Raw genomic sequence first — 14,507 nt, forward strand, 5'->3', positions numbered from 1 at the left:
GCCAGCTTAATCATTGTGGCTTAATACCCGGGCCATGGAAATGCATACAGGGATGGCAACAAATAAAAAAGATTTCTCAGATTAACATTAAAATTATCCTAAACAAGTACACATCTAGAAGGGTCTATAAGGGTACAAAGAGTGCTAATCAAGTGGCAGCAAAGAATGTGAATCAAACTAACTAGTGCAAAAAAAGGTCTTGTTTACAAGGACTGTAGGTTAAATTAGCTGATACCATTTCCTTAAAACTTACACTGGTTTAAGTTTGAGTTATTAAACGGGTTGTTTGAATTCTGTGACCCAGACAGTTCCTGTTTAGGACCTACCCGGCAGGAAACACGACTTGGTGATTAAAATCTTGGTTTAAACTAATCGGATCAATTAACCTCAAACCAAGCCGTGACAGAGTTTGTGTGTTGTGTTGATTCCATTTCTTCAGTACTCAAATACACTTTTTCGTCGACACGACAGGGTAAATACAGCGCTGTGTGCCAGTTTGCATTAAATTAACGGCCTATCGCAAACATAAACACATCTGGAGTATAAAGGTGTTTATTTTGTTTCAAGTGAATTCCAAATACCAGAGATTTCTTCACTGACAGTTTCCTGTGTCTTGTCTTCATGATCAGTATAATCAATAGGCAGACTCTTACTGCAAGGTAATGCTATTAAGCTCACTAAGTCTCTAAAACTCACTGGCTGGGCTTATTTAGATATCAAGCGAAGCATGAAACCGGCGCAGTGATCCAAGTGATTTTGCGGCATTTTCACTCAAAAAACGTCGGGTCGGAAGTCCTTTGAGCGGAACTTTGTGCGGAATCGTGACCCGTGTCTTCGCGTGAAACAGATTTTTCAAGCATTTGACTTGAACGTGCCTCGTGCATACAGCACTTACCACTCGCTTGATCCCCAGATTTTAAGACGGTTGGTGCCCCTTTTTCACCGGCAAGATCAGGGAAATACCTCCGATCCGCGCGAACCATAAATTTCTGATCTTTATGATGAATGTGTTGTTGTCTCCTTCGATTGTCAAACGCCGCGCTTTGATTGGCCGACACCTACCATGTGACCCAATAGTGATTGACGTGCCAGCCATGCAACAGAAGTTCTTGTTCATGTTGGTGTGGTGAAGAGTGTATTGATCAAAATGGACGAAACGAAGGTTATATACCACATAGATGACGAAGATACGCCGTACCTAGTGAAGCTTCCTAAAAGTCCTACAGATGTAACCCTCTCTGATTTCAAAAATGTGCTCAATCGGCCGAGCTACAAGTTCTTCTTCAAGAGTATGGACGATGATTTCGGGTGAGTTTGTATGTACTCAGTCAGAGCTTTTATGTAGATTCATTTCTTAGCCAGTGTTTACGTTGTTTTTCTCGCTCTACAGTTATTTCTCAAGCGGAACACGTTTGATTCTGTAAAGGGCTTATATTTGTATAACAGATGGTGAAATACGTTTGTTTTGAAAAACACAGGGAAACCGTTCCTACGGTTCGACCTTCAAAATACACTCTCAAATATGAAGTGTCTTGTCATACTCATAGAACGACCAGGGTGCACATTGCAACACGACCGTATGATTGGAGACTCCCCGTGCCTACCAACTGTACATACCTTTTGCTTGTTTTATCAATTTTCCCTAATTTCCAGCGACCTAGGGCGAACAGTATCTGTCGCTTCTTCGTGCAGATTTCATGCATTCCAGCCAAACTTCTGATAGCGTTTTACCTGTAACTGATATCTCTGGTTGATAATTTACGATTTGTATTGCAGTGTGGTCAAAGAGGAGATAAGCGATGAGGAGATGAATCTACCTTGTTTTAATGGAAGGGTCGTTGCCTGGGTAAGCCAGTTGTCATCGAATTATAAGCTACCGTAACCCGCAAATGATTTACCGAACCAAGCCAACTAAAAGATCGGCTTTGTTGATATATTTTCGTAGCAGGGAACACAGTTTATCTAAGGTTGTAACTCAATCGCGATCGACCATTGCAAGCGATTGCCTGTTTTAGTCCAAATCTTACATAAGAACTGATTTCTGTGGTATTCTAGTGCGATTTCCTTCCTTTGTAATTCCTATGAGGACATATATCCTTATGGCGCCCAAACGCTATGTTTACTTCTCTTAGGGATGATCTTGTTTTACGGCCATTATTTGAAACGCTGCAGTAGAAGAAAGAATTAGTATAAACACATTTTAGCTTGAATTTGTTTCGCTGTTTTAAAGTTTAGTTAAAATCACCGACACTACACGACCTAAACCTCAAATATGAGTAGTTGTGTTTTATCTCGAAAAATATATTGGCTTCTCGATTGTCCTTCATTAATCAGGTTTCCTTGAATGTACAAAACCTCATCTTTTATTTATACCACCACACCGAGTTCCTACTGAGTCAATTGTTTAGAATTAAGATTTAATCTAGATTATACGGAAAAAACCAGTAACTGTTTCGTATATGTAAACACTGTGCTCTTTTGCCGTCTCGCGAGTCGAACGATTCTTTGTTCGAAATCGCGTCACGGCCTTAGTCCCAAGCGAATAAAACAACCGGTGATTTGCATTCCCTGTTTGTCACAAGAGTAATGTAATTTACTCAAGGTAAGTTCTAAACCAATGCCGAAAGCGCTGTCTAACATTAAAAGCACAGTGCTGTTACGAGATTTGCAATTAGAAGGCTATTGATTAAATTGCTGTCGGTCGTACGACTGATGATTTTGAGAGGTCAGGCGAGATTTTTGATTGTCAATGAAAAGTTGGTTGTTCTCTTGAATTTTCTGTAGTTCTTTACCCTCGCGTGCTATTTGTATACTTGAGTGAAATCTGTTGAAAAAGTAACCTTCTAAAGTTCGTTTAGTCGATGTCACGTTCTCAAATTTGCTACATTCAGGTCAGGTGAAATGAACAAGAAACCGGCATGTAAAGGGTTTTGCGCTCTTTGATGGTTTCTTTATAATAATCTAAAATTTCTTTTGTACTCGTCCGGATCTGTGCCTGACTGGCCACACACCGATTAACTGATAACTACATGAGTGATATGATGGCCAGAAAAATGCATTGAAGACAGATGTTCTGGCAAAAACACTCATTACTCAATACTGAAATCTTTACAATTCATGCTCACATCACATGGAAGGCGAGGATTAAGAGGGGATTAGTTAATTCATACCACTGATAGGTATTTTACACACCTATTAAATACTCAAGGTTTGGTTATTTTTGGTAGACTTTGACGACAGTGTTTTGTGTAGCATCTTGGTGAGATTTTTTCCAGCTGTTTGGTGGTGTTTTAGGGTTTGTTCTACATTGTCATTAAGGCCAGGTATTCCATTCTTGGATTCATCTGCTAATGACTCTGTTGGCATCCTTCATTAGCATCCTTTTGATAGATTAGAACAATTAAGTTTATTCTTGGACAAATGATTGAGGGCTGCAAAAAATAAAAGGTCTTTGTCCTTCCGCTGGTGAAGTGTAGCGTGAAGATTTATAATTTTAGCAAGGCTGTGATCCTAGATTTATAATGGAAAAAGACTTTCCACTATAATTTCTTCTCTAAGTTTGTTTAAAGTTTTTGCTAAGTGAGCTCTGTGGATCTAAGGTCATCCCACTGAAAATGACAACTTTAAGATTTTTTTTTTATTTTTTACAAAAGAAAAACAAACTTTTTGAACTTCAATTTCAGGAAGCATGAAATTGTTAGTCATTGATTTAGAGGCTTTACCCTTTGTACTAAGTTAATAAATCCAATTTATCTGGTGGTTTTGAATAGGCCAAGCAAAACCACTGAATGATTAATAAAAGAACTTGCCATAAGCATAAAATATGTTGATGTCATTGTATTGTTCTCAAAGTGATTTAAGTACTTTCTTGCGATAATAAAAAAGCTCTTAAACTGACAAGACCCGCCTTTAATGGTGGTATTAATTGCAGAACTCTGTCTAAAAGGAATTGTTTGTGGTATTTAGCTTAGGTGACTTGTTGTTTGGAGAAGTTGAAATCATAACTACAGAGATAACAGATATATGGCTAATTAAGGTTTTAAAGAAAACAACTAGTACTTTTAGGAATTTAGACCTGGTTTGCATGATGTAGGTCCATCTTGCTTCAATTGTCATGCATCTGAAGTGTAAAATTACCGTAGAATGTATTTTATACCTACATGTGCACCATGTCTTGAGTTTCAGTTTTTCCTAACTTTGGCAATAATCATTCATTCTTGTTACTTGGTTGCTTTACGTTTTCCTAAAGTACTGTTGGTAAATAAATTTGTAGAAACCAAAATTGATCACTGCTGGAATTAAACAGTTAATTACAAATAGTTATGAAGACTCAAATATTTAAATCAGTCAGCAAATTACAGTTCTATCAAATGGTTCGTGTTTTTTACACTCTTTACCCAAATCATGAAATAGAGTAACTAAAATTGGTAATCTTCAAGATAAATTGAAGATTATAATTTGTTGATGTAGTAGGGATGACCAGATACATTTTCTACTTTTTTCTATATTTAGATAAGTATTTAAGTCTTTCTTCCCCAGCAACAGCCCTTTGGAATATTCACTTGAATAACAAAGCATGATTTGGTTGAGAGATTGATTGTGTCTGGGATGTTTAGCGAAGCCAAATTCAATAGATATTCACCACATGTACATCAGTACACAAGTGTTCATGTCAGACAGAAAACACAGAGGGACTATTCTTTTATCTTTGCAACAATATTTTAACCAAGAAGTTAATATCATATTACTGCTTTTGCATATTCTTGTACATTAATTACCACATACGTTGTAGCAATTCACCCAATCAAGGTGTTAAGTTTTTTTAAGTCAATATCATTTTAATGCTTATAGCTTGTTTTCTTGTTACAGCTTGTCACCTCAGACACAAGTAGTGTTTCAGACACTGGCAGAGATGATCAACAATCTGTTATATCTGCTGCGTCTGACCTGCATCCTCCCATGCCAAGAACAGTTGGTATTGGGGATTCAAGGCCACCTTCCTTCCAGTGAGTACAATGGACCAAATTCTACATCTTTCAGCCTTGTCTGCATATTGCTACGATCCCTGGGATTGCTAGTCCATTGCCGGTTAACCCTCAGTATTTTGTTAGATTGTCCCTGCTACTTGCCAGCTTCTGGTGAATCTCTGGCCTTGCAGGTGTTGGAATATAGTGTTTATTGAAGTGGAGATCAATATTGCTTCAAAATAAAATCTAGATTGAAGGTGTAAAAAGTTTGGATAAAGTTGTACATGTATGTACATTGGAGCTCTGTTAATCCAGTCTCCAACGGGCTACGAAAATTTGGCTGTATTAACTGGGTGGCTGTCTTAAAGGGGTTCCTTAAATAAGAAAATGACTGAGCTTTTGTCTTGGCCAGTATAAAGTGGTTGTAATAATGAGGTGGCCGTATTAACAGGGTAGTTGTAAGTCACGATTGTACTGTATATCAGTTATTTATTTCCCAGTATGACAAAAACAAATTATTTGTAAACACATGGATATTACAGGACATCATCAGTTTAGGAAGCAGGGATAAATGAGCTCAATAATAAGAATTATTACCATCTGATGTTTCAAAAACAGTAAAACCTACTGATATGTGTTGGACAACTACCTTTCCTTGTTACAAACAGCAATTGACTACTGCTATTAGGAACATGTAGAATTAATAAGACGATATTTCTATGTTTATGTTTAGCCCCCATGGAGGACACTCGACAGCTGGCGATTTTGACTCTGAAGTGGATTCCACAGTTAGTTCTAGAAGAGGGTCAAGACGTAGAGAAAAACACATAAACAGAAATGAAGGTATTTCAACATTCTAAATAAAATATAGTTAGCTGTTTCCTTTTTACAACTTTATCAGCATTCTTTTTTTATGCGCATTATAACTTTTATTTTTAGTAATTCTTTTGAAAGACGTAAGCATGCAAAAACTAATAATATAATGTCCAAACATTTTGGTGACCTCATGACACCATTATCAAGGAATGAATAGATGAGAGTGAGTTAAAAAGAGGTAAGACCTGGAGATTTACATAAATGAAGTTAAGTTAGACAAAGACTTTAGACTTCACTTAATATGTAAATCTTCAGGTCTTACCTCTTTTGAACTCACTCTCATCTATTCATTCCTTGATAATGGTGTCTCAAGGTTGCTGAAACGTTATGTAATAACATTTGTATATATTTATTTGTAAAGTTGTTACGCAATTGTGTTATAGTGATCCATGGACGGCATCGTCAAGGAGGAAGACATGAAGGTGACAGATATGAGAGTGCATCCATGATGAGTAGCGATATTGAAACAACAAGCTATCAGGACTCTTCGGATGATCAAAGCAGGTAAAATCTTATCAACATTGCTACTTAGGTTAGAAATAACTCTTACTAGTAAGGTTTGGTTAGGTGATCAACAGCAGTGGCAGGGATAAAATTTGTGTACTTGTGTCGCAGTGTTTCAAGATTTTCCAGCACAACAGAAGGATCTCAGCTTCTTAGAGGAAGACATAGGAGAAGGAGAAGGCGGCCTAGGATGCCTAGAGTTCAACGAGTAAGAATAGTTACCTCTCTTGTCTTTGTAATTTCAATGTACATGCATTATCTAGAAGATGATAACTGTGAGGAAAGAAAACATGCCTAGGGGATATGACTGTGATGTGCGGGATGCAAGAACTCAGAACAATTAGTAGAAAATTTGTGTAATTGTATTTGAGCCTGGTGCAGACAGGAACTACCAAAGTGTAGTAATTGTTTTGTTGGATACCTAGGATGTCTGATGTTAAGCTCTCTATCAAGTTACATAGGAGTTAACCAAGACTTGATATCCACTCTGGATGGATTTCCTGTTTGGCTTACATGTGAAACTAGTTTTGGAATGCTTATACTGTAGTCAATTTGTTTACCATTGCTGTTTTGTTCAATAGCAGATTTTATAAAGTTTGCACCAACTAAGCTACACAATTGGCTTAAAAAACTTCTGCTACTTTTTTTTATCCAATCAGAGGTAAAACCAAAACCAATTCACTCGCACTTTATTTCCCACCCTTCGCACCAGCTACATGTACTTACTTCGAGTTTTCATTGGTTCATTTTACTGGCTGTGGCCTTTACGATTGGCTAAGACAATAAGTTTGGGTTTGGTTTTATGACACTCAATTCATTTAAAAACCGCTCTATCATTGAAATACCAATTGAAAGTAGAAAGGTCTAAGAGAGATAAGGACTTATTATAAGCTCCTTGTTAGTTAATGTGGTTATAACTTTAAGCCCATACTCTGTGAGCATTGAAATGATAGCCACCATGCAGCACTCATGTTTTAATATTTTGCAAATTAAAATGGTAGCAATTTTATTAAAACAAAAGCCTTTTTCAACATGCTGCTCTTGCTCTTGCTTGCACACTTAAACTTTTAATGTGTTTTAATTTTCCAATAATTATAATGTCTGATGGAATTAATTTCCTTTACAGTGTTCATCGTTCAGTACAATTACAGAATCAACTATGTCGCTCAACATCATAACAGTCACGCTAAATATGGGTAAGACTTAAAACCAAAAATATGTTCACTTTTTGTTACCATTGGTATCATTCTCTTGGGCATGCTTTTAATGGTTTATTTCCTTTTGTTTCCAGAAAAAGTTAATTTTCTAGGAATAAGTATTGTTGGGCAAAGCAACAAGAGAGGAGATGGTGGAATTTACGTTGGTTCCATCATGAAGGGGTGAGTTTAAAAATTGTTGCTTTTTGGTTATATGCAATGCAGAAAGAGAATTGAGTCATTTGTGATAGTTTGAAAGTTTGTCTTGTTAATGAACTCTTTTGTGCTTTTGCCAAACTGAATTCTACTTAAGGAATAGAAAACATGTACTGTGTTTCTATCAAGATATAAAAACACGAGTGGCAGTGTGAGAGAATGAGAAATGCTGTGGGAACACTAGCCAAAAGGTGAGTGGTTCCACAGCTTTTTTTGAGTTCTCCCAAACTTCCACAACTGTTTCTGTAACTCAATAGAAATACTGAGAACATGTTTTCTAGTTCTCTTAGAAAATTCTGTGTCAAGAAAAAGAAAACAACTTGTTCACTTTGATCATCAAAATGTAAATTCTCTTTTTCATTATGCCAACGGCTTGTGCTATTTCTGTGTTTCTATTAAGTTATAGACACACAATTTTTAAGCAGTTAGTGTGTGTATTTTCTTTGGGCTATTTCCTAAATGTATATAACTCAGTGTTATAGCATGTTCTGTAAGAGCATGATGCATAGTTCTGTACCTTCTTTTCATGTGTTTCTCTGTCTACTCAGGGGTGCAGTGGATTTGGATGGTAGAATAGAACCTGGAGATATGCTTCTACAGGTATGTGAACCATTTCCACCACTTTTGATTTAAATGGAGATCATTCCTTCTAGAACACTTCTGAGGCATGGCATGGCATGTTGAATGTTATGAGGCATGTACTCTTCTGATCTCTTGTCTTCCTCCTTCACAGGTCAATGATGTAAATTTTGAGAATATGAGTAATGATGATGCTGTACGAGTGTTGAGAGAAATGGTTCATAAGCCAGGGTAAGGAATAAGATTTTAATTTACTTCTCTGTAACAGCTGAAAGCCTTTTCCTAATGGTTATGTTTATAATTAATTTACTACTTGGAGTACCTTCCAATTTAATTTTGTCACATGGTTGTGTCAGATGGAATTAATGTCAAGTTCAAATTTTGTGATGATTATACATCTGTTCCATATGCCCTTACCTGTACTCAATGGAACCTGTTTTTATTGACAAAGAAATTGTGGGGGTTATTCTGTTTAGAATTGCCCTTTTCCTTAAATACTCAATGCACTAAGTGAATGACATTTAATTTAGTACAATTTAGTAACAGTACATAGCTGTTATGTAGTCAGATACATGTAGAGATCACCTGGAACACAAATGTTTACTACACAATGCTGCATTTAAAATGTTGATTACAGGTCTTCCAGTGAGGGATGTTTCCAATTTATTGCATAATTATTGTTTTCAGACCTATAACACTGACAGTGGCCAAGTGCTGGGATCCAACACCAAAAGGATATTTCACATTACCACCTAGTAAGTTAAAACCTTTGTTTAATAATACAATTATCTTCAGTCCTTTGATTTTGTTAAAGGTATGATTGAAGACTCTGTAATGCTTTATGTGTGTCCACACCTTTGGTTATAATGAAGAAATACCAGTGTTTCCTGTCTTTTGCTGGTTTACAACACATGTAACTTCATCCATGATCCTGTGTCTCCCATTTAACTATTCATCTCCATATGAAAGAAGAGTAGTGCGCCATGACCAATTCATTTACCCAATAAACCCAAAACGCAAGGGAAATCTTTCCAGCCTCCATAAACTTTGTTTATTGATGTTTGAGAGATTTTATATCATCGTTTCTTCTTGAAGTCCACAAGATTGTCCTTGTATTTGTAGTTGTGGTCTACAGTGTATAAAGGCTAAATATTATTATTTTGGGGTTGAGAGGATTGTGTTCAGTGAGTGACAAGGCACGTCTTTTTTATGAAGTAAGAGAGTAAACATTGTTTCCTTGGTGGTGATATAAATTAAAATGTTTCCCTTTAGGTGAACCAGTTCGTCCAATTGATACCTCAGCATGGGTTCAACATACCACACAAATGACTCGTAAGTACGAATTCAGTGGCTTTTTGCTGCTGTACAAGATTAGTCTGCATTTCATATTATTAATCTGTTCATGACATTGGTTTTAACTGAAGAATCTCTTTAATAACTAATCCTAGAGTTTGGACCAACAGCTCAATATGGAAAACAGCCAAACAGCCAGTCACTTAGCACAGTGACATCTACAAGTTCATCAATGACGAGTTCTTTACCAGAATCAGACAGTGAGTTGCTATGTGGTTCTTTATTGTGTTTTTATGGTGACTGGTTTTTTTGTGTGTGAATCAACAGGCAGACCTGCCAACTCTCCTGGTTTTCCCGGGAGTCTCCAAGTTTTTCATCAAACCTCCCGGTCTCCCGGTTAGAGTACCAAATCTCCCGGGAACTACCTACTGTGGCTCTTTTTAATTTTTTTTCATTAATTTCATTATTTTTGAGATGTCGGGAATGTTCGGAAGGCCTTCGGGTGATTTTTGTAGAGTATTCAGACATTGTTGAAAATTATATTTTTACAATGCAAAGATTTCAAGCCGTCTCCAGGTTTTTGTACTCTGGGGTTTGGCAGGTATGAACAGGGTTGCAAGTTTCGAAGACTAGCAAAGCCCATAATACACTCACTCCATTCTCTAACAAAATTTCCATTTTACTGGCTGGTGTGACTTGAATTTAGACAAGTCTACGATAGTATTGTACATCGTCAGCTGTAGATCTGTTCATTAAAACCTATAAAGTATACTGGTAGTCACATCTACCAACATTACTTCAAACATAGCAGGTCCCATTTTTGTTATTGTTCACTTCAGAAATACTTTCTTTTCATAATTCAAAATTTTTGATAGCATATGATTCCATTCCAGTTGGCTTTATTTAGTTGTGTTTTCTACCTTCTGTTATAGGATATACGGAACTTCATGAAGGCGAAGGACTCTCAGTAACCACAGACATGAGCACAATAGTTAAAACAATGGCTGCACCAGACTCCGGGCTTGACATTAGAGACAGGATGTGGCTTAAAATCACAATTCCTAATGCATTTATAGGTAAGGTAACAACTGCTCCTAACAACTGTTCCAGTAGTTTCACTTGTGTATTTTGAAATGCACTTTGTAGTTTTATAGGCATGGGCTTTAGTCTCACTCTGTTGTCTCACACAACTTTGCTGATTGCTATGCTTTGTCTTTTTCAGGATCTGATGTAGTAGACTGGCTTTATTCACATGTAGAAGGTTTTCAAGACAGACGAGAAGCAAGAAAATATGCCTGCAATCTTTTAAAGGTAATGTTAAATCTCTGTTATAACACAGTTCTTTCGTCACAGAATTTCAAGACATGTTTCTTTAAATTCAAGGAAAATCATGAGTTGTGGAATATCTGCACATTTAGACCTGCCCTAGAGAGTGCAGATGTCATCTATTTTCTTTAACATGGCGATATAAGAAATTAAATTAAATAACACTGAGGATGTATAAAAGCTCGGCGTTCAGTAGTTGTTTGTTATTGCTGTAATAATTGTCGTTTGCTTTGTTCTTCTTCAGGCTGGCTTCATTCGTCACACAGTGAACAAGATTACATTCTCAGAACAGTGCTATTATGTATTTGGAGATCTTTGTGGAAGTAAGTCTGTAGTTGTATCGTAGTTAGCCAACAGGACTGATAGGGGTTCAACCCACCCACAACATTTTTACAATGTAAACATGTGAAGGAGGGATGGAAATTCTGAGGTGTAGGGCCTGTCAGGGTGTGAACTGTTATTGAGTTTGGAGGTGGGGCTGCCACACGTTCTTCAGAAACAAAGATAAGCTTTGCTACGAAATTTTGTAAGATCGAAAGAACAAAGTAATCCTCTCAGAGGGAAGAGAGCACCTGGTGCCCCTTTTTGAATCGTATTGCTTAATTTTCCTTCAAATGTTTAATGAGAGAGCAAATGTCTTGCATGGTTCCAATGCTCTTGCGGTATATCTTCTTTAATATATCCTCTATGTTTGTGTTGTAGATATGGCTGCCCTTTCAATTAACGAACATGAAGGTGATGGTGACCAAGATACTCTGGGACCCCTCCCTACTCATCAACAGGGTATCTCATGGATGTCAGGACCACCAAGTTACGGATATCATCAAATGCCGTCGTACCCACCTCCTCAACCCATTGTTGACGCACAAACACCAGGATACGCCCAGTCATTTTACAGTGCACACAGTGGCAGTCAAAGCCCTCACAGTGCCAGTGGCAGTTCTAAAAGGAGCGGTGGAGGAGGCGGTGACCGCGGAGACGGTGATCACAGAAGCAGTGGTGGAAGCAGTAGTGAGAAGAGTGGTAGTAGTAAAGGCAAAAGCAAAAACAAAGAACGCGAGGCTCGCAGCGTAGAAGGATCAGTTCAACTACCGCCCATGCCAGGAGCTCCCCCTATAGGAGTTCCCATAGGAGTTCCCATAGGAGTTCCTATAGGAGCTCCGATGCCTGGCGGTCCCCCTATGCCGGGAATTGCTATGATGCCAAGGCCTCTTGATCAAGTACCTGAGAACGTCTCGGCTAGTAGGAACAGTTTTAGAATGGCTATGGGCAATCCTTGTGAGTTCTTTGTAGACGTCATGTAATGAGGCAAAAGATGTCCCACTACCAGCTACCAGACCGGCTAGTGAGCTTCACGAATGACAGGCCAACGGAGGACCCACCCCATCCGTAGGACGGTACTGCCTGAGATGTGGCAGACTCTACACTCTACACACTTGCTTAGTTGTAACACCCACACCGCAAGTTGTATCAACCTTCAATTTTTCTTTCTCGTGTGTCGGTTGAACACAGTATTATAGGTTATCAAAATTTACGCGTGGCGCCAATTTCGGACAAATTCTCGGAGCCAAGACGTTAATTCTCATTGTTAGTTATTATTTCTATTTGTATATAGTGTGGCAATTGGTGCTTTCGAGAGGTTAGGTTTGTACAGAAATACAGCTTGAGTTATTTTAATGGCAAAGAGAACTTCGTTTTTATGTAGTCTTTACAAAGAAATTTTGACTTGCGAAACTATTTTGGGACCTAGAGAGGTAATAGAAATTCTCAGTCTTCAACACCCCCGAGTAATCGTGGGTCAGTTTTATCTCTCCTGGCATAGCTCACTAGATTTTACTCAAGGCTGTATTAATTGAATTGTCAATATAGTACGGTACATGCATAGCTATATATACAAGGTTTCTCATATTTCTTGCCAAGCGTTAGCGAATTCAAGTCAGAACACTTTCTTGAGGGGTGTCATAACACAAGTTTTTATTTTAGCCAAACCCGTCAACAGAGTGTTCAACAAGTTTCTTGAATGGCCTGTGCGAGACAAATTACTAATGATAGGCAATGTATGGATCAATTACTCTGGAATGAAGCAATTTTAATGAGCGCAGTTTTGCAGTGTAAAGAAAACAGATGGGTGTTAGCCCGTTATTCTCTGGAGGTAAATTTCTTTTGCCACTAAGCAAATAAAATGATACAAACAAAAAGGTTTCTTGGTAGTGGGCATGTGATCAGATGGTGTCTGGTTTTCGCAGTCACTCTTTGGGCTGTTACACAACACTTGACAAAGGAGGAAGCGTGTCGTGACAAGCCAATTGATGGTTGTTAACGTGTACGTTTCTCTCGTTTCTCTCCGTTTTTACCTGCACAGGACCACATTCAGGGCCTCTTTAAAAGCCTCCCCCGTGAAAGAAGCCCCCCCCCCGCCCCCGACCTTTGAAGTTTGAATTAGGGTTGCACGCATGTACCAGCAGTTGGAAAATTGTCGGTAATTAGAGTTAAATTTCTGCAAATCTTACGTCTATTGTGAGCTGCACCCGTCTTCCACTGTTTCTATTCGTAAGTGCGCTTTATTCGTCCAAGTTATGTGTTCCCTAAGCTTTACCATTAATACTTTGTTTCGAAGCTTCGTGCAATTAACAAATGTATTGTGGCTTTGTATTGGCAAGCAGTGTAAACTTTTTAAGGACATGTTCTTGTTTATGAAGCCAGAAGGTATCGATCGGATATGAATGAAGTTGAAAACTGCAGATTTGATGAGAAATTTCAAGGAAGTATTAGTCTGTCAAGGAGCATCAAAATGGACCAGAGTTTAGGCAGGCAATGTTCGTATATTATACCTCAATCTGCGATCAGGCATTCTTTTTTAATGGATTATTTTTTTTGCTGTTGAAAAAGAACGCCAGATCGCAGGTTAATTATACCCGAGTCGTTAATAAATTTGGAGTTAAATTAATTTCTCCCTGATTCCAAAGGCTGGAATTAAAATTTTTATAATTTATAGGTTTCACACAGTCACGGAAAGATGTAGCTGGAATTAAAATTTTTATAATTTATAGGTTTCACGCAGTCACGGAAAGATGTAGCCCCTCTAAACTTAACGTATTCTGCGCGATGTCCGTTCGCCGACTTGGAGAGGTTATAGAAAGGCAAGAAATTTGAGTTAAGCACTCCAGCAGGCCTACAAATGAAAAGTTGAGAATTGACGAAACTTTGTTCAGGTCATGAAAATTTGCTCAAACAAGAAGGGATGATCGACATTATCCTCTGTTGGCGCCAAAAGGCCTCGTTCAATATCTCAATATTCTCACATGGCTCCGAGGCTTTCAGAACAAACTTCTATATTTGGTGTTTTGTGTCCAAGTCTCCTTGGGAGTTGAGAGACAAAAGAAACTTAACAAATTTGTAATTTTGTCCTGAAAGCTTCGGAGCCATGTGAGAATTTTGATAAAATAAATATATTTGGTCCCGTCCACGTTACGCTGGAGGAATTTGAAAACGGAAGGTTTAACTCTGAAAGCGCATCAAATGTTTTCCGTCCACGCTACGCCGTAGGAAT

General features: G+C 37.9%; 1 protein-coding gene across 4 annotated transcripts; it reads left to right on the forward strand.

Moving 5' to 3' along the window:
• The first annotated feature begins 1,065 nt into the window (after nucleotides 1-1,065).
• Nucleotides 1,066-14,450, forward strand: LOC145482187 (segment polarity protein dishevelled homolog DVL-3-like). Of its 4 annotated transcripts, none has more exons than XM_081460802.1 (17): nucleotides 1,066-1,308; nucleotides 1,777-1,846; nucleotides 4,870-5,006; nucleotides 5,701-5,810; nucleotides 6,227-6,347; nucleotides 6,459-6,555; nucleotides 7,474-7,543; nucleotides 7,639-7,726; nucleotides 8,308-8,359; nucleotides 8,493-8,569; nucleotides 9,026-9,093; nucleotides 9,611-9,670; nucleotides 9,787-9,891; nucleotides 10,558-10,707; nucleotides 10,854-10,942; nucleotides 11,202-11,280; nucleotides 11,660-14,450. In XM_081460802.1, exons 1-17 carry the CDS (start codon nucleotides 1,148-1,150, stop codon nucleotides 12,259-12,261), a joined length of 2,136 nt encoding a protein of 711 aa, XP_081316928.1. In that variant the 5' UTR covers nucleotides 1,066-1,147; the 3' UTR covers nucleotides 12,262-14,450. The 4 variants fall into 4 exon arrangements, with proteins under 4 accessions (XP_081316928.1, XP_081316929.1, XP_081316930.1 ...); XM_081460803.1 differs by having other exon boundaries at nucleotides 10,564-10,707; XM_081460804.1 differs by having other exon boundaries at nucleotides 9,802-9,891.
• Nucleotides 14,451-14,507: the final 57 nt, after the last annotated feature.

This window comes from Orbicella franksi, chromosome 3 (genome assembly GCF_964199315.1).
Source record: "Orbicella franksi chromosome 3, jaOrbFran1.1, whole genome shotgun sequence".
Taxonomy (NCBI): domain Eukaryota; kingdom Metazoa; phylum Cnidaria; class Anthozoa; order Scleractinia; family Merulinidae; genus Orbicella; species Orbicella franksi.

Excerpts from the sequence above, each read along its gene's own strand:
- LOC145482187 (XM_081460802.1), top strand. The coding sequence starts at position 1,148 with ATGGACGAAACGAAGGTTATATACCACATAGATGACGAAGATACGCCG. Across the intron at positions 6,556-7,473 it reads GGATGCCTAGAGTTCAACGA|TGTTCATCGTTCAGTACAAT; the intron begins GTAAGAATAGTT and ends TTTCCTTTACAG. Across the intron at positions 11,281-11,659 it reads ATTTGGAGATCTTTGTGGAA|ATATGGCTGCCCTTTCAATT; the intron begins GTAAGTCTGTAG and ends TTTGTGTTGTAG.